This window comes from Astatotilapia calliptera, chromosome 16, assembly GCF_900246225.1.
Source record: "Astatotilapia calliptera chromosome 16, fAstCal1.2, whole genome shotgun sequence".
Lineage (NCBI taxonomy): Eukaryota > Metazoa > Chordata > Actinopteri > Cichliformes > Cichlidae > Astatotilapia > Astatotilapia calliptera.
This window is the reverse complement of record NC_039317.1, coordinates 19600861-19621104: the sequence shown is the minus strand read 5'-3', so window position 1 is coordinate 19621104 and position 20244 is coordinate 19600861. Positions and strand designations below refer to the sequence as shown.

Here is a 20244-nt window from a genome sequence, read left to right as displayed (position 1 = left end):
CTGTTGTGAATCTTACCTGCATCCTAGTATGTAATGTAATACTATGTAATACTAAACATAACCAGAGGGTGTCAGTATAATCACAGACATAATGGTAGGTAGAGCACACCTGAAAATTTACAGTGAATAAGCACTAAATTATCTTTTTATAGATGCAATGAGAGTGGATTATGTGCACTAAGATCAATGGGGAGAAAAAAAGTTTCCTGGTATTTATTCACTCTTAGCAGAACTGTACAATTTGTACCCGAAGTGGAACATAAAGCCCTTGAAAAGTAAGAGCAACAAAGCAGCAAAATGAAACCACTCCAGGAAACTACTCTTAAATTGGGAAAAATTTGAACTCTTTGTACACATTACTGCTGCAGCTCAAAATTTGAAAATTCACCTGTACAGCATATACAGTTTCCAATTTATCTGTTAATATTCCTGCATAGGGTTTTTTTTTTAATACAATTTAATTTTTCTACATTTGGTTATTTTGTGCATTAAACGTAAGTATGCTGCCCCAATCTACATGACACTAGTTGCCACTTGTATGCTACACATTACATTCTCATGGCTAAGTAACTCAAATTAAAGCCTAAAATTTGTGGAAAAACAAAAAACATAACCAAAACAATTACCCAATCAATGGTGAAATCTTTGTAGTTCTACTTAACAATGACTGTCTTCTCCTCACAGTAAATTAACTTCTAGCAGCTGAATCATTTGCACCCTGGCAGGACCACATTATTTAATCTAAATGGTGGCCTGCCAAAGTCTCCCTTCGGCCCTTTAAGGCCATGTCCATCAGCAAGATCCGAACCGAGTGTCCAGTCACATTTTCTTCAAGGTATGTAGTCAGTTTCAGTGCTTTTTTTTTTCTTTGTTAGACCTTCAACGAGATCCATTTACCCATGTCCTTTACCCGTCCCTTTACTGTCCCTCCAACTGATCAAGCCCTGGTAAACAAGTAGAAGCCTGGCACAGGTCAGAGGAGGCCAGGTGATGCCCCCCACCTGAGCCCGTTCCTTCCATCGCTGGCTGTTCCTCCTCTTACGAGCCCAAGCCTCTGAAGAGCTCTGCAGGTGCAACTTCAGTCATCAAGTTTTAAATTTTTATGCGCATTTTTGTTTTTTTGTCACAATTCAAAATTGTCAATATGAGATGTTGCTGGAGGAGGCTGGACTTGAGACCGCAGCACTCATTTGCAGATTTCCAGAGGAGCTTGATCTCCGGATGTGAGGGAGCAAGTAGGGGTCACTTCCCAGCTGGTGAACGTCGATCCGGTCCTCCTTCCTGTATGCCAGGCACCGCCGTATGAAAGCCTGAAAGTTGAAGAATGTATTCAAAATTAACAAGTCATAATGTGTGATGATATTTAAAAGACAGCAACCGTGTGCAAGTTCTGCTACCTTTGCTTCGTTACTGGAAACTGGCTTCACAGGGAACTGAACGTCGGTAGCTTTGAGTATGGTGTTCTCCTGCAGGATATCTTGTTGTGACTGATTGTGGCCAAAAGGCTGGAAAGAAGGACAACTTTATCATCAGGCATAAATTAACATAAACACTGCTAGAAGACCAGCCATCGTCCTTACCTTCCTTCCATACAGACACTGGAAAAAGATGACACCCACAGACCACACATCCACCTTGTTGGAGATCTTTGGAGGTTCTTTACCAACCACAAAACACTCAGGAGGCAAGTACCTGATGTCACAATATGCATAAATCAAAGGACAAGATTGGCACACACATTTATGGTCAGTACCGTTTTTACAATTTTAAGTTACTTATAGATTACTACAACTACAAATAGTAGTAGTAATAGTACTGTTACTACAAATGGGTGCCTATTTTATGCTACTTTTTTCTTTCCATTATACCTTGCTGAAATAAATAAAATCATGCCAGGTATCTATACTGATATGAACTGGGTAATATGTTAGGAACAAAAGGACGCCACATCCTTTGATGGAAATGAAAATTATTAACAATACAGAGAATTCAAAGACAGCCCAAAATCAAAGTGAAAAACCGATGCAGCAGGCTAGTCCAAAATTTCATCACACATCACAACTCAAAATGACACTCCGTAGTTTGTATGGTCCTATGTGCTTGTATGCATGTCTGGCAAAGTCGGGGATGCTCCTAATGGGATGCTATCCTGGGGAATATCCTCCCAGATCTGGACCAGGGCATCACTGAGCTCCTGGACAGTATGAGATGCAACCTGGTGGTGTTGGATGGATGGAAACAATGTCCTAGAGGTGTTCTATTAGATTTAGGTCTGGCAAGTGTGAAAACCAGCCAGTGGTATCGGTTCCTTCATTTTCCAGGAACTGGCTGCATACTCTCGCCACATGAGGCCGGTCATTGTCACGCACCAGGAAGAGCCCAGGACCCATTGCGCAAGCATACAGTCTGACACTGGTTCCGAGGATTTCATCCTGATGGCTAACCTGTAGCGTTTTGTCCAGTTTCCTCAAAGGATGCTCTACACAGCATGTCAAAATATGCCAAGTTTTCAGCTACAGCTAAAATATAGCTCTATTCTCTTTGTTAATAGCCAACAGAATTATCTCTTAATGCGTTGACACAACACTGCCACTGAAAGACACCGAATTCAACATTTATCCCAGGAGTTAATGCCTTTATGCTTGAGCAATTCAATGACTGGTATGAAGAAGCTGACACAAAAGTATTCCTCTAAAAATGTGAGTTACAAGGAGAGAACTGAAAATGAGTACTTAAAAGCACTTAACGCACTCTTAAACTTGGTTCCACCAGGACCATCATCGACATTTAAGGCGTTTCAGGACTGTAACGATGTTAAACACTCAATGTAAGCGTCTACTTCACAAACAGCTTTTGACACTTTCACAAGAGCACAAAACTAAATGCGGGATCTTTGTTTATAAAGAAGTACGCCTATAATATGTTACTGCTACTTTTCAGTAATCATCAATCAACATTTAAAGACAATTTTAAATGTCTGAATGTGATTTAGGAGCATTTCTTCTCACCAGTAGGTTCCTGCACCCTGTGATGTCAGGTCCATCCCATCTACGCCGTAGTTGTCATCATCCATAATTTTGGAAAGACCAAAGTCAGTGATTTTAATTTCCCCACAGGCTGTGCCATCCACCAACAAGATATTACCTTCAAATCAAAACACATTAGGTCAGAACTACAGCAGTAATCACGCTCAATCAGAATCAGAATACTTTATTAATTCCAGGGGGGGAAACTGTTTAAGACTGATCCGTTGTTCAGAAGGGGGTGTTTACCTGGTTTAAGGTCATAATGGATGATGGGAGGTTTGATTTCATTCAGGTATTTTAGTGCATTTACAATCTGCATGACTATGGACCGTGCCTCCTTCTCAGACATTAATTTATGCTGCTTCAAGTAGAAATCCAGGTCGTTGCCCTCGCAGTACTCCATAACGGTGCAAAACCTGTTGGACGGATAAATTAAGTAAGAATTACTTAGTGCATTTTTTTGACACCTTTCACATGCTATAAAATGTGCAGAGTGACTGACGTGTCTGTGTCCAGTGAGAAGTAATCATAAAGTTTCACAATCCTGGGATGGTCCAACTCCTTGTGTATTCTGTACTCTCGACATGCATGCCTGTAGAAAAGGATGATATTTATCATACCATTAGCAACCAAAGCAGGAAGGTGCTGTGCTCCCTTATAATACAAACATATTCACACAGACTAACATACTTGTGATAGTTCTCTTTTTTTTCTTCTCTCCAGTTTTTGTTAAGTTGGTGGATTTTCACAGCAGCGTATCGTTGTTCAATCAAGTCAAAAGCCTGAACGACACAGTGACAGTTAGAATAAACCTGCACAGCAACACTTATTGAGAGTATTTTTCCATGTTTAATGACTTACCTTGTAAACTTCACTAAAGCCTCCTCTGCCTAGAAGATGCAGGAGCAGGTATCTTTCATTCAACGTTGGGTGATCTTTAAATCTTTAGATTGGAGAAAAAAATAATAATAATAAAAGGAGGGAGGAGTAAAATTAAAATTTGGACCTATGTGAATCACAAATTAATAAAAAATTAGCTTTGCTAGATCAATTTATTTTAGGTTCAGCACTACAAAGACGAGCAAAGAGTCACATTATGCTGCTTATTAAAAACTTAACGGCAAGTCTTGCATAACAGTTGAAAGTGTCAAATTTCAGCTCCAAATACTGCACAGATAAATAATTTCACCCAGCTTCTGCAACGTTTTAAGAGGTCATTTTTCTGACTACAGGTGTAATCATGAACTGCTGCACACGACGGTTTACAGTAGAGTTCAGCGAGTGAGATAAAGGAGCAGCATACTGCATTATAGCTGATATACAGACATGAATAAATGAGGGGGGAAAAAAACAAAGAAATTCTGTTGCTTCTAGCACCTTCTCATTTTAGCTATGGCCGTCTGTGTAAGACAAGTAAGATGTTTTGGTTATAAAAGTCCAAATTTTAGCTGCTCAAACACTGTTTAGATGTTAACGTGCAGATTTTATGAAAACATTTCAGTCACATTTCAAAATCCAATCACTCTCAAAAGAAGCAAAAAATAAATACGTGATAATCCCTTTATTTTTATATAGCAAGTTCTTCAGTAAAGTGCAGGCAAGCACACAATATAAGGAGAGAGAAATCTGATGTGATCAATAAACCGAAGCACAAAACAGCAACCTCTAATTTAATTTTCGGTCTCAAAGCTCCCATAATTTTTAATTTCACTTTTAACGCAGCTGTAGTCTGTGTGAATACAATCAGAATTAATGTAATACTGCCAACCATATTTAGCAGCTTGATGTGCCAACGACAGGACACTTGCTATTACTCTAAGGACATTGCAAATACAAGTAATCCACTGGGTCTTCATTCCCCCCGGATACTGGAGTACATAAAGACTTATGGGCTGCAGGAGCAAACACAGAACAGACATTTTGTTCGGTTTGCTCATAGCTAATGCATCTCTGAGTTAGCAGACATGGATCTAGCAGGGAAATAATGGCAGACTGAGCTGTTCATTCAGAATTCAAGAGGATGAATCCGTTTGCCAGCTGGGGTGGGGTGGGGGGTGGCGTTAACCCATTCTGACACCACAATGGTCTATAAATCAGAACAGCAAGTTCAGACACACTGAATGTGACAGAGAAAGGAACAGACAAAAAGAGATGGGCTTCCCCCCCTCATTTTGTGGGTCTCACAACACACGACGAGAAGCTTAATTTCACATAATACAACCCTTTATTATTCGACTGTGGACGAGGACTGTAGCCTTGCTTGTACATCGTGTTCCAATGTCAATGCAGCAAATGTCAAGGAAAGTGATTTAGACTCACTGTGAGCTGTCTTCGTTATTTATTCTCTTCAGTTCCCGAATGTGAAGGTTGCGCACTCTCTCCAGACGCTCGAGCTCTGCCTGGATCTCAGCTTCTTCCTATAAATGATTCAAACACACAAACACACAAATGCACAGAAGGAACTTCAGAGCACTGACTACAAGGAGAGTTCATCAAAACCCACTCATACACATGACGAGCTCGCAATTAAATATTAACATCTGACTTGGTGCAGAGTCCGTTAGGGCTTTTCAGTGAAGCTTTTTTCCCATGAAAACAATGAGTAAATTGACCTTATATTCTTTGCACAATCTTTACTAATGGAACAGGATTTTCAATCAGGAAACTGAGGAAAAAGGTGGAAGAGATAAATGCAGAAAGTTTGGCCACAAGCTAAAATCTAAATAGATGAACAGATTTAAAAAGTCAAAATTACAGTTCTTTATTGTTATTTTAAATAGCATTAGTATTTTTTACCCCTTTTACAAAGATGTCGGTCATTGCAATTTCTAAGGCTTGTTTACAACCACTGGGAAAGGTCAGGTGATGCAAATTTCAAAGGTTTATGAATATACCAAGTCAACCTTTAGCCCAAAAATATGCAGCCATAGCCCAAAAAGTAGGAGAAGGCTATGCCTCTGCTGTACAGCCACATCTGCTCAAATTGGATGTTCATGGAAGGCTCGGTACAGTTGGCCACATTGAGAGGTGCACGCTAACAGTTATGCCTCGGCCCCACGCAGTTCCCCTGCCTAAACCTCATCAAAAATCTGTAGTCATACCTAAAAAGAGCAGTGAATGCAAGATAGCCCAAGAATCTGACAAAACTAGAACCCTTTTGCAGGAAGAAGGAAACAAGTTCCTCAAACAAGTATTTAGGTGGCTTTTAAAAGTAACCACTCTCACCAAAGGGGGTGTTACTAAGCAATAAGGGCCATGCGTTTAAGTGTATAGCACTCAAAAAGGAAGACATCGGACCTAAAACCCAGCACTGCAATGTTCAATTTTTCTATTTTTTGCCTTTTGTCATACATTTTATTCCATTATAATCTACATTTTTATTAATATTTTATCTTTTTTAATTGATTCATCCTACTTTTAGGCCATTAATGTTTTGTCTGTTTAAATTTCTTACTGTTGCATATTTATTTTGTTCTTTTACTTTGTCAATTATCTGTCAGGCACTCTGAACTATATTAACTTGATTGAACAATCAAACAAAACGTCACAATTCTGTTTACCAGGCTTCATATTTCCACAAACCTTTTTCAGATGTCCAAGTCGCAGTTTGAAGATCTCTTCCTGTTCATGGTACTCTGCTAATGTCAGCCTTTCAAGGATAAGAAAGCATATAGAAACAAAGCATGAGCCTAATTTAACAGTGCGTCTTAAGTTTAACACTTTCAGTTAATACTGTGCTACATGCTGTTAAAAATCTGCTTTCCTGGTAAACATGAGGTAATAAAGCAAAACACGGGGGAAAAGGATCCTACACAACACATACACAAGGGTGTGGACTTACAGCTGAGGTAGGCTGGGTTTTAGAAAGGGATCGTTTTCTGCTCCATTCACTGCCTTGGTTTTCCGTTGCTTTGGCTCAGAGTTTGTGGTTGGTGTTTGGGAGTTGTTGGAAGATGGAGGTTTCCTCTTGGCAAGAAGTTTCCTCTGCCTCTCAATGTCTTCTCTCTGTTGGTTTATCCACTCCTGCTGCCTGCCGAAGGACATATTAAAGCTGTTAATTTTAAAGGTACAACTACATTTTAGAATTTTCAACTTGAATCTGACGATGGAAATACTGCAGATGAAGGCTGCAATGCAAAACTCAGTGAAATTATACTAAAAATACTAAGTCTGTTTTGACAACATGAGGTTAAATCTACTCTTAAGCGAATAATGTTAAGAAGTGACGTGGCAGCTGTCCTAGGAAATGAAGCCTTGGAGCTGAGCTTACAACCCCCAACTTTTCAGTAGCAGGGGAATTAAATGTGCATGTAATGTGCAGCTTTAAGGTGTACGTGGAGAGCTAAACTTAAAATATGCAAAGCTTAATAAATAAATGGGAGATAAACAATTTAAAAGCTTCTCACTTGACAAGGTTTTGGAAGGCATAGCCATCTGTCCACTGCTCTGTGAATGAGGCCCCATGTCTCACTGTAGTAAAGTGGCCTAAACGTAGTCTATCCTGCATGCTCTTCTCCCGACAGGCCTGCTTCTCCTGGGTGCTCTGAACAACAACAACAACATAAAATACAGCATGCAGGTTCACAGCCACACAAACATTCCTGATTTTAATAACGCAGGCTACAGAAAAAACGCTTGTTTACCTTTTCTATAAGTAACTTCTTGCTCATGGTGATGCACTTATTCAAGCGTTCCTTGTATTTCTCAAGTAACTTTTGCTGTTCATCTATCTGTCTCCTGAGATCACAGTTTGCCTGTGAAGCAGAAAATGACACTGGATAAGCAGACATAGAAACAAAATGCTTTACTAAACACATTTACTATAAAACTGAACTCTGGGAAGTTTTATCCACCTTGTTTTTAAACTTGTTCAGTCAATAAAACAGTAAGATGTCCCTCTTACCCTTAACAGGTCATCTATCCTGCCCTCCTTCTTCTCAAGGTCTAGATTCTTGGTGCTTTCAAGGGCAGCCAATTTTAACACTGTCAGGTCAGTCTGGAGTGAAAAACAAAAGGAGTTAAACACTTGTCATATCAAACATGTTTTAAGAGTGAATGCAGAAAGGCTTTGGTTACAACCTCCTCACCTGAACAAATTTGACTGCTAGTTGCTTTGGATGTGCCATATGGTCCCCAAAAGACAGACTAGTAGGAGATGAGCTATTTTGTCTAACCTAGAACACAGAGAGTGATGATATTTTATTTAAAAACAGGTCAACACTATGGTGAGCTACAAAAGAGTTATTTTGTTATTATCACAGCTTACAGAAGTGCCCTGAGTCGAGTGGGAATGTGAATTCTGGGGCGAACGAATCACTGGTGGGGGACCTCTGACAGGACTGGACCCATTTCCTCCCTGGAACTACAAGATGAAAAGAGAGGATAAGTAGCACCGCTGCCTAAGATCTGGTAACAGTAGACAGCCAGTGGGTCCTTTTATTTTACTGTAATGTGGTTACAGACAGGAAATGGATTACGCCTCAGATCTTCAACAGGCTGATATAGCACACATTATTTTCTGGGCACTATATATTCATCTATAGTGCCATGAAGTATACTGTTCATACTTCATATATGAAATATCTGACACAAAACTTACATCGAAATAATCACTTATTTTGGGTCCCCGCACAGTTGATTTTCCTAAAAATCAAGAGAAAGCAGGGATGAGTGTTGTGATTTATCAAACATATTTTATTGGAATAACACAAACAACAGGAGTAAAATAATTATAACCGGTATAACAGAACAACACTTACCTTGGCTGCTCTCTGACTGGATCTCAGGTTTCCTTTTTCTGCCTCTAGTTGTTTCAGTCTGTTTCTTCTCTGGGGTCTGAAACATTAAATTTAATTTGGTATAATTTTACAGTATGATTACTGCACAACGGACACTCTGAACCTGAACTGCTGCTGTATTCTCTATATAGTGATAGCTTTTTGTTTCCAATGGGTATTTATAGATATTCATGCTTTATATACAGAATAAGTAATATTACAATAGATGTTTGGAGCTGTAACGGCCTTTTTTTTAAGTCCCCAATAGTCCAGGTTAACAACAGTCAAGAAATGCAACAAGTTCTGGAATAATAAAAGTACTTTCCTAATATCTGAAAAATATTTCCATTATAAATATTGGTCTTTTGAAAAATATAAATAAATAGCATTGTTTCGGTCATGTTGAACCTAGAGGGATCACTGCAAACACCAGTGTTGACCAGACAAATCTCCAGCCTTTAAATGCAAAATATTCGTTTTCAGATCTGATAAATTACCCACCGAATAAGCAGGAGAGCTCCCTCTTTTCACATCAGACCCCTATAATGACAAGGAAAGCTTTAGACCAAAACTTATTACCCATGGATAATAAGTGACCAGACTAACAGTGAAAAGCATTTATTGCAAGTGTACTTCATTATTAAATAAAATCTTTATTTAAAAAATTATTAATTAATAGTATAAAATAACCACCAGTATGCAAGTAAATGACAGTTCAAGACTACATTAAAAATATATTGTTTAATTTAACAATATTGATACTGGAAATATTGGTATCATTTCCAGAATAAAGGTGATATAATAATGGAATGCTTAAGATTAGCGTGCAAAGGACACAAACACTTGTGTCAAGCATGATTAATCTGGACAGTGTAAATGTGATCAGAGTAGCTCCCACATAGGATTAAAGATATTTACCTCCGACTCCTTGTCACTTGAAGATCCTAGACTCCCAAAACTGTGATTTGAACATTCATTATTGGTCAAGCCCTGAAATAAAGAGAGACAATTAATAACCGAGTCAACACTACAATAGGAAACACTTAAAACAATAAATAAATACGTCCTCATTTCTGACTCACTTTGGTTCCCCCGCTTGCGCTGCCAGTGCTGCCCCCTGTGCTGCCGCTGACTCCGCCCATAAAACGAGCCTCCAGCAGCTCCTGTCTCCGGGGGTCCAGGCTGTGCAGCTCCTCCATGGTGCCTGGGAGGATTAGCAACAAATCACAGTGTGTCTCCGTTATTCAACGATCAGCTTAATTGAACCCATTTACTGCCCACTCGAGTGGGCAAATGACACAGCAGCAGTAAGCTTATGAGATTTGAGTCTAGATCAGAATGTAGGCCGAGACCAAATTTCTGCCCGCTCCCTAGTGGCATCCCCAAGGCAGGTTTTGCTATATTTATTCATCAAGTACTGAAGAGATAAGCTAGTTGTGATTATGGTTACACCAACTCTACAGGTAAAAGCCTAATACTTAAATAACAAAAATATTCAAAAGAACGCGTTATATTCTCCAAATGCAGAGGCCACATTCAGAAATTTTCTGTTTTGTTTTTTTTCTTTAAATCATGAGAATCCAAGGGCAACATTTCAAATGCTAGGCAATGCTGCTCACAGCGCTCCTGCGGGAATGATGCAGGAGCACCATGGGCTTTGGTGTTGCTGCAGACTCAGAGGTGCCTGCTCACTAAATCTGTGCTGTAATGAGACAACCATTTTGAAAGGGTTATGGAGGTTTGGCACTGCATCCAAGCTTAGTACAGTAGGTAGGGATTTTCAAAATCCATTTAAGAGTAGGAAAGACAAGAACGCACTGAATATGTTTAAAATTATACTAGCTAGGATTATAAATGTGAACTAAAGATCGAGGATAAAAAGTCATCTTGTAGCATTCAGCGACATGAATTGTTGGAGGATATGTATTACAAACCACTGAAACCAAAATACACGTACTTTTGCTTAAAATATTTCAGCAGTGCAAGAAGAAACCTACAGAAAAAAAAAAAAAAAGTCTCTCTAAACGGAGTGAAAGAAAAAATAGTTACAATTCAAACGTGATTGCCCTGATTATCCCAGATAACAAATACAAATTAAACCACACACAGTTTCACATGAAAAATAAAATCTTCAATGATCTCAGGACTGAATCTGCACTTCATTTAGACCCTGAGGACTTCACATAACAGTTTGCGCACACAGCTAAACAAAAAGTAATTTATTACATCCTCTCAAACCAAACCCTGTCTCCTATTATGGTATGATTTGCAATACATCTGCAAACACAAAGCAACTTAACAAATGGGTTGTAACAGACAGAATACAGCTGGCTCGCCAAACGATACTGACATGAAGCCATTTCCCAGATAAGCATACAAAAAAAGAAGTGTGTCTAACGTAAAAAGAATCACGTGTCCTGTCGTTAATTAAAATCCCTTCTTTACCAATCGTGTCATTCACAAAAACAGCTCCAACGTGCTGTTATACTTTAATTTTCTGAAAAGTCAATAGCTACTTTTAAGAATTAACCAGGCTAGGATATTTTTACTTCCAGCATGCTATCAACACCTCCACAGAGAAGCGTCCGTTACCTTTTTTAAATAACCACCACGGTGATCGCTTTAGGCAAATTCTATCTGAAAACTTTTAACTGATGTATTTGCTATCTTTATGTGTATTCAGTAACACATTTAAGCTGAAAAGAGACCTGTTATTAATGTAGTCTTCTAATTTACATTTACTAACACTATATTGTGATCGATAGTTACACTTAGTGAAGTATTTGTGGTGCTATGCATCAAGTCTAGCACCACAGAAGCCATGGAACTGTAAGCCACAATCAGCATTTGCCTCACTGAAATTTGATCAATACGTGCATAATACTGTCATATTTATGCTCTGCAAGCAAGATATAAAATAACAATGATTACACTGATGCATCTGCTTAGCTTATTATAATCACTACTTTGCCCTAACCTCTTGATTAAGACTTAATAAAGGTCAAACCGTCATGAATCTGATAATGTTAACTACCCTTTGCAACCACCCGATAGACCTTGTTTTTTTGTTTTTTACTGAGAAATACCTTATTAAAAAATAAATAAATAAATAAAAATTAGGCAACCCGCACATGTTTCTTCCTAACATTGTCATGTTTGTGGATCTGTAATTTCCCAATTAAATTCTGCTCGAGAAATCATTTACTGCAGGTCACGTACCTAACACAGCTAACCATGTTTTTCTGCATGTGGCAGCTTTATCAATTTAAGAGCAAAAAAAAATAAAATAACCTTATGGAGAATATTTGCTTTTTTCCCCCTATATTTGCTTTTTTCCTCTATAAATAGCACTGTGAAAACTATCTGTACCAAGCAGTCTTTAAACAGTGACTTAATTTATTAAGGGAAAGAGCGAGAGAGAGAGAGAGAGAAAAAAAAAAAAAAAAAGGTATCCAAACCCTCACCATGTGTGAAAAAGTAATTGTCCACTAAACCTAATAAGCAAGAACTGCAATTGAGCATTTGTGATAACTGGCAATGAGTCTTTCACATTTATTATCTTCTTTGCAGAATTGTTTTAATTCAGCCACACAGGATGGTTTCTAGCACTGACGGCCTGTTTAAGGTCATGCCAAACCATCTCCAGACTTTGACTTTCAGGCCGCTCCAAAACCTTGATTTTATTTGTGTGTTTTGTTTTAACCCATTCAATCTGATGGTTGGACATTCCCCTTCAGGATTTTCTGGATTTCATAGTTCTATCAATTATGCCAAGTCATCCAGGTCCTGAAGCAGCCCAAAGAAATTTTTGACAAACATTAGATGAGCCTTTGTGTTCATTTTGGTGAGCAGTGATTTTCACCTTGGAGCTCTCCCATGGATGCCTTATTTGCCCAGTCGCTTTCCTGTTGTTAAATCAAATCAAACTCTGACCTTAACTGAGGCAGGTGAGGCCTGCAGTTCTTCAGATATTATTCTGGGTGCTTTTGTGACCTCCTGGATAAGTCGATACGGTGTTGGAGTAATTTTGGTAGGTGGCCACTTCTGGGAAGGTTCACCACTGTTCCAGGTTTTCATGGCTCTGACCATGGTTTGCTGGAGTCCCAAAGCCTTAGAAATGGTTTTATAACCCTTTCCATACTGATAGATGTCAACGACTTTGTTTCTCTCCTGTTCTTAAGTGTCTTTTAGATGAGATCTTTCAGCCCAATTCATTTCGTCAGACAGGTTGTTTTTAAGCAATTTCTTGATTCAACAGGTCTGGTAGTAATCAGATATGGGTGTGGCTATCAAAATTAAACAGAACCAAAGAACCAAAGTTAAATAATAAATTAACTGTGATTAGCAAACCAGGCAGATTTGGATCATTTTTTCCCCCTTAAAAAATGTAATCATTTAAAAACTGCATTTTGTTTTTAATTGGGTTACCTTTACCCATTTTTTTTGGGTGATTTGAAACATGTGTGGAAAAATAAGCAAAAAAAGAAGCCCTTTGATTTTACACAACACTGTATATAGTAACTAAATATCGCATGCGCCTTAATACATCGGCTTCATTTTCAACTCATTCAAATGATTAGCACCATTTTCACCTCACTACCGCTTAATTAGAAAATCTAACACATGCAGGGAATAACTGGCTTCTACGTTCAGTGATGATTATCATTTCTGCATAAGCTCTGAAATGTCCAATGTTGTAGACGATCAACCAATACTTTTGCATTTTTATGACTTGGTTTTGCTGAGACGGATCCATAACCACATCTCCCCAAATGTTTATGCCAGTTTCACGTCATAAATACACATGAGCTGCGTATTGTTTCTCAAGGATTTGCTTTTGTTTCAAACATGAAGGCCTCAGAGCATAAATATTATCTATATTCAAGCCCCTGCGGGAGCTAGCGGTTGAACCCTTACAGCTCATGGTGTGGATGTGTTTTAACTCCATGCTGCTCAGCAGACAAGCTGACCACCTGTTTATGGCAGACATTTGGAAAGTCGTTTTAAAAAACCAAAAAAAAACCAAAAAAAAAAAAAAAACTGACATTAGATGAACAGGCCATTACAGTCTGAGTCCATTCATTGAAAACTTGAAAACAAAATGAACAAAATAAATTATAGTCTCATTCTCATGTAGTCAGCTATTACTAATTTATGTCAATCTGTGTTTACAAAACGAAGTGGGGAGATTCATCGGTGTCCTAGGCTGGGTAAAGTCCTCCATCATTACAACAGCCAATGAAAACTAACGTCCAGGAAGCAATATTAACATTAAGTGCCAACTACAGATGTATTTTATGGCGTTATGATTGGCATGCTGCATAGCCCAGCCATAAGTTCTCCTTCAGTTTTGCTTGTCATCTCTACACAAACACTGAGTATTACTTAGAGTGAAAAGCTAAGGTCAAGCAAGGCTACCAAGCATCCAGTGCATTAGCTTTAGTTACAGACCACAAATACTTCCAGGATAAAAGCCGATGCAAGACCCCTGTGTACCGTAAAGATGACAAACAACACCACTTACACATGTAGATGATGTGGACACTGATGGAAGGAAAACAGCAGTTAACACACAAAGGATTGCTAACGATGCGATGCACACCTTTGCACTGGCTGCTGCCAATCCACTAAGCATTACTAGAATTTGCTTGATTATCTCCATTTGCACATGATTATCGGTAACCTGGCTAATGTGTGCTCTTAAACAGGCAGCATGCCTAATGGAGGATGCATCGACTACCACAGTTACATTTCTGCTCAAAACAAAGCTTAATCGCCATTGCACTAGTCTTAAGGTTACTGCACTGGCCTGGGCACAGAAAGACGGTCCTGTGTCTTCGGTGCTAGTAGCTAGCCAAACAGGCTCAATGGACTTTGGAGCTGACGCGTTAGAGTAACGTTAGCTAGCGAGCAGATTTCGCCACCAAGATTTGCTCGGTCATTTTAATAGAATTTCCCTTCTATATGCACAAAAAGAACAACACGAACAAGTAGAAAAGACGTGCGGCTTAAAATGTTTCACGATACCTTTCTGGACCTTCACCACTGCCGTGGTATGTAGCTGAAAACACAGTCCGTGTTGGGGACGTGGAGAGCTGGGACCAAAGATGGCGTCCCCTCCAAACTTCCACTACTTTGGATACTCATCAAGCTACTTTTCGTGTGTAGGTGCTGCAGCGCACATGGGTAAGCTTTAACACTGACTGAAAAACTGACCGACTGGCGTGCCCTGTGTGACTTTAGAAGGGCACGGTGACTGCCAGTAGGTGAAAATGTCTAATTATTGTGTTTTAAGGACACAAACCTCTTCACACCTCAGTAGCGAGTCCGGGCTCCGGGCCCACCTCTCCGTCTTCAAGTGGTTGGCTATGAAACGTCACGCATCGTGTGCAAAATTCTTATCGCGAGGGCGAAACATTTCCCCCCCAGCGTCAGCGACAACATACGAAAACATGAACACCATATGTTTTATTTTTACAGGTTACGATGCTCAAAGGGTCAAGACATGACTTTTAAACGAATGAAATGATCGATTTCCTTGTACTAAACTGTCATAGCATGGCATATCAAAAAATCTCTTTTCAATAAATAAATAAACTAATTTATTTAATTAAGAATTAAAATAAATAAATACATAAAACGCTTGAAAGTTAACATAATAATTATAAAAATACTCAAGATTAATAGTTAGATACAATGCAATAATTTTTATTTTCTACTCTCAGGCATAAATTAGAGTAAAGGTTAAGTTGTGATTCTGACGTCCAAAACAAAAAAGTTTCAAGAAATCAAATTAAAAAATTTTTATTCCGTCAAAATTATGATGGAAACTAAAGATTCTGAAATAGTAATTAAGAAAAAAAGCTTACTTTTGGAAGGGTTAATGGGTTGATATGGAAGCTTGTTTATGTTATTAAAAATAAACTTGTAATTCAAAACTCCGAGTTAATATTTTGACATTTTTAGTTATCTCAAACTTTTGAGTGAAGTATCTTGACATTTCCAGTTAGTCAGAAGTAAGGCAAAACTTTTAGATACTTAGTAAGTTGAAATTTTGAGATAATAACTTGAAATTTTAACTTAGCTCCCCCTCACATTTTTTCTCCACTGCTGGTAAATAAATTCCATATATTTGATCATAAATTTGAGTATTTCAGTTTAGTAACGATTACATGCTTTAAAACAATTTCTTTCTTGCTAATTTTAACCACTACTAATATACAAACTAAGATATTAGAAGGGACAAATACTTCTTCACAGCACTGCTGATAGCTAGCTTGCCAGATTTTATTGTTACAAAAAGAACAAAAAAAATCAAAATAGCATAATCTACAAAAAATCAAACAATATTAAAAGTACCATAGACCAATACTGAAGGCTTTAATATGTAAAGCAGTGCAAAAAATTTGAAATCGGATAATTAAGTTAATGTAAAGAAAAAAGATAAAAGACTGAGATCATGCAAAAGCAAATTGTAGCAAACAGTGGTGGAAATGACATAACAAATAACATGTGCACTGTACACTTAAGAAACAGCAGCAAGGAGGTTTGGAACAGAAATATGCATGTAATCATGTGTCCTGGTGTGCGTCGGATGTGTTCTCCGGTCACAAAAACAAGAGCTGTTGTACAATTTCATAAAGAATAACAGGAATATCCGTGTAGAGTCATCCAGGTCATGGGAATCCAAGGCGATTGGAAAGAAAGCGACTGGACTCCTTTAAAATTCTTGAAGATGTTAAATCTCTTGTCCGAGAAGATTCACTAGTTCTAATTTGCTCAATGTATGTCTTAGAACAGTGGGAATGATTTCCTGAAATGTTCTTTATGGCAGTGAGGTCGAATCAGTTTTGCAGCTTATCTGCAGATAAATCAGCATCAATAAACACAGCTAAGCATATATTCAGGCAACACATCAGTGCAACCGCTAATTTGCTTCTCTCTTACAAAAAGTGGCTTGAAGTGGCTTATGTGCCTTACTGAATAATGGAACGTAATCTCCTGTCAATCATTCTTACAGTGGCCTCAAAACATCTAGTGCATGGTTCATGTACCCGAGCCCACCTGGACTTAACAACATTGTGTCAGTATCTAAATATGAATATAATGAGAAGTAGAAAACACCAAACACCTGTTTACTGGTTTTTATTGAGTTTTATATATTTTACCCCCAGCTGCCTCCAAAAAAAAGTTATTACTAGGCCCAAATAAACCAGTTTAAGTATAAAAGTATGAAAAATACACAATTCTAGTTAGATCTGTGCATGGTGGGATGCTAAGAGGTTGAAGGTGGATATGGTTTTCTGTACTTGCTCTGCATCCACACCCGGCGCATTACTACTTTCTTTCCTCGGTTCACTTGCAGTCGTCTATCCTCTAGATTCTGAATTTCTTCCAGTCCAGCTTTGGAAAACAAATCATGAACCTCCTCTGTAAAACATAAAACACAACAGTCAGGAACCAAAATTTTAGTCCAGGTTCTCTTTCTGCCAAGAAAGCCATGACAACAGAAAACACGGTTTTGTGTGCATTACCGTGAAGCTGTTTTTTTATACATTCGTTTTCTTTTTTACCAATTTTGGAATTGAGTTTTATCTGAGATAATGCATATATTTAACCATTCACCAATAAATGTAAATTCCATCTTTGTAAACACCACAAACATGTATCATAGCACTGATCAGAATAGGGGTGTCAACACCCACACCCATACGTAGAAATACCTTTTGTGAAAAAATAAACACAGGTTCCATCTCCGCGTGTGTAGAAATTTTCTGATAGACATCGTCCTTGTTGTCAGAGACAAAATGACAAAGAATTTGTTTAAAAAGGAGAATCTCACACACAGACAAAGATGTATTAAGAATATATAAGAAATTAGGGTAAAATGATACAACGGGCATATCGGGAGGCTTACCTTTTTTAAAACGGAGTTGTGAGAAGTCGTATCTCCCATAATCACGGAAAAGGAGCACACCACCATGTTTCAGGTATGCAGACAGATGGTTCACAACGTCTTGCAAGCTGTCAATAAAATTTAGTTATTGGATAAATTATGTTATAATGCAGCAGGCTTGCAGCTAAAGTGATCCTTGCAGCCATCGGTAAAATATAGGCCAAGGAGAAATGCATTCACTGAGATACAACTGACTTCAGTCAGCAGTGCATTTGTATTAGCTTAACCCAAGTATATTACATGTGTTTCCCAAATTCATCTATACTTTTAGTGTCAAGCAAACCACAGAATATTCAATCTCTTGCAATTAACTGTATGGTTTATTATTTCCATTTCAAACTGGGGTTTATAATGGCATTCAAACAAAGGCTGGGCAATGGGATGGTTATGGAGGTTGTGGAGGGGGAGGGGCTGGCTGGCAGGTGATAAATGACATTAGGGTCTCCCATCTCTGTACTCTAAACCTCACCTACCGCTCTGGATGAATGGAAGAGAGCACAAATACTGCCAGAATAATATCCAGGCTCTGAGGAGGAAATGGGAAGGTGGCCATTTTGTCACAAATGTCATGGACGAAGGCGTGGCACACCGAGTCGTCATAGTCTGGGTGGTTCTACACAAGGAAAATAAGTTAGATTATATCTATTAAGCATGTCATTATCACATTGGTGTTGCAACTCATTCATGTACAGTTCTGAGACATTTTCTCATGAACCTTCCTATCGCCTTGAAGCAGTCTGGTCATTCTTGTCTGAGAGCATCAAGAAGACATTTTCACCCAAATAACTGCCACTCAGTGGATGTTTTCTCCTTTTCAGACGACTCTCTGTAAACCCTAAAGATGATCCGTCCATTCATCCATCCTTCCTCTTGTCCAATTCAGGACTAGGATAGCCTGGAGCCTATCCTAGCTACTCTAAAGATGGTTGTGTGGGAAAATCCCAGTGGATCAGTTAACAAACAGTTAAATAGGTGTACATTACAAATTGGCTAGCAAGTGTGTAGGAATGCCGTCTTTTTTACATTACTAACATTGTTTTCTATGTGTGAGATTTATTTAATGTGGAGATATGTAACAGTGATGTTTTTTTCTTCTGCTACATTTCTGCACATGATGTCATATTTATCTATTCTGTGTCTGTCTAGGTAGAAATGTATGATAAAGACATATTTTATTTATAGATCAGCTGTTCTTCATCAGCTGTTGAAATTAAATTATTTCCCAAAACATTTAAGGGACGGCAATATTTTGTAGATGACTAAATTATTATTATAATACAGTATACACTTTATATTTTCATACGAAACAGATGCTAACCTTAACCAGCTGAATGGCACGTGGCGAGAAGTCACAACAGTATAAAAATGAGTCTGTTTCTCTGTGGAAGAAAACAAACAGTTTAACAACTGGGAATCATCACATTACAACCACAAGTACTTGTAAAACACTAACAAAGTGATTTTGTGGCTCAACACATTTTTTACAAGTGTCTTAATTGTTTTTTCTAATGTAGGTGATAACACAACTACTTCACAGAGAAATTTCCACTGTGTTCTATGTGTATGCTCTGCTCTCAGTCAACAACAGAGATGACAATAGAGACAATCAAATACTAAACATCTGTATGATCATTCATTAAAGAGAAACATTTTGACTTACTTGATGTTATTTACAATAGGAAACACACTGTTACCAACTCCACATCCAACCTGTGAACAGAAGAAAATGCAAAGCAGTTATTTAACATTATCTGTGTTGCAATAATATAACATGCACATCCTGTATAAAAAATTAAAACAAAAACAGAGTATATTAACACTTTTAAAAACCTCCAGGATCCTGAAGGATGCACGTTGTCCAGGAAAAGCAGAATCATCCACAGCAGCTTCATTCGTTCCTCGTGCAGCTTGTTGATAGGACTTCTGAAAGTTAAAGGTGTCTGTATTCCTGTGATGGTCAATGGGATTGCACCGTTGATGTTTTCCAGTTTCGGTGTCCAATCTGGATGCACTACATAGTTGAATGGCTGTTTGCTGATGACTGTGACACGTGTTTGTGCTCTGGCCTCTTTCACCTGAAGGCAGCAGCTCTGGGAATTCTAAAAACAGCCACCTGCGATCTTTGAAGAACTTGTCCTGGTGAATCTCATAAAACATGTCCCAGTACTGGCAAGCTGCTGTAACAAATTTACCTGCAAGGACAGAATTCAACAACTTTTTCATCATTTTTGTTTCCATGTAATTCCCAAAAATCTAATTAAATGTGTTAAAATATTTTATTCTTGCCTTGTTCGTTTAAAGGAAGTCGTACAGTGGAATTTTCCTCCGCCTTCTGCCGTGCATTTTCCTTGTCCTCCTCTGTCCATTGCACATGATCCCTAACATGAAAAACATTACTAAAGCAACTCCTGAATGTTAATATATCAATTTAACTATAATGACTCACAATTTAATTTGTTATAATTAGCTTTAATGTCATGAAATC

General features: G+C 38.2%; 2 protein-coding genes across 3 annotated transcripts in view; both read right to left on the bottom strand.

The window, feature by feature from the left end:
- Window positions 1-187: 187 nt before the first annotated feature.
- tlk1a (tousled-like kinase 1a) lies at window positions 188-15247 on the bottom strand. The gene is given in 24 exon segments (XM_026144435.1): window positions 188-1310; window positions 1398-1505; window positions 1581-1692; window positions 3009-3144; window positions 3273-3442; window positions 3529-3618; window positions 3717-3808; window positions 3888-3969; window positions 5346-5443; window positions 6609-6675; window positions 6868-7056; window positions 7433-7569; window positions 7670-7780; window positions 7930-8022; window positions 8114-8200; window positions 8293-8388; window positions 8626-8669; window positions 8786-8861; window positions 9305-9343; window positions 9722-9793; window positions 9886-10007; window positions 14831-14873; window positions 14875-14907; window positions 14909-15247. Coding segments are annotated over 24 exon segments (2310 nt in total). The 5' UTR covers window positions 14951-15247; the 3' UTR covers window positions 188-1139.
- Window positions 15248-15845: 598 nt separating this feature from the next.
- The window catches only part of mettl8 (methyltransferase 8, methylcytidine), a 6212-nt gene continuing 1813 nt past the window's right edge, over window positions 15846-20244 (bottom strand). For both annotated transcript variants that reach the window (XM_026144213.1, XM_026144214.1), the window contains exons 3-10: window positions 20046-20137; window positions 19590-19951; window positions 19420-19469; window positions 19078-19138; window positions 18233-18372; window positions 17721-17827; window positions 17527-17592; window positions 15846-17233 (exon numbers count right to left, since the gene is read on the bottom strand). In XM_026144213.1, the coding sequence (XP_025999998.1) occupies window positions 17079-17233; window positions 17527-17592; window positions 17721-17827; window positions 18233-18372; window positions 19078-19138; window positions 19420-19469; window positions 19590-19951; window positions 20046-20137 (1033 nt within the window). In that variant the 3' untranslated portion in view covers window positions 15846-17078. The remainder of the gene's footprint in view (window positions 17234-17526; window positions 17593-17720; window positions 17828-18232; window positions 18373-19077; window positions 19139-19419; window positions 19470-19589; window positions 19952-20045; window positions 20138-20244) is intronic.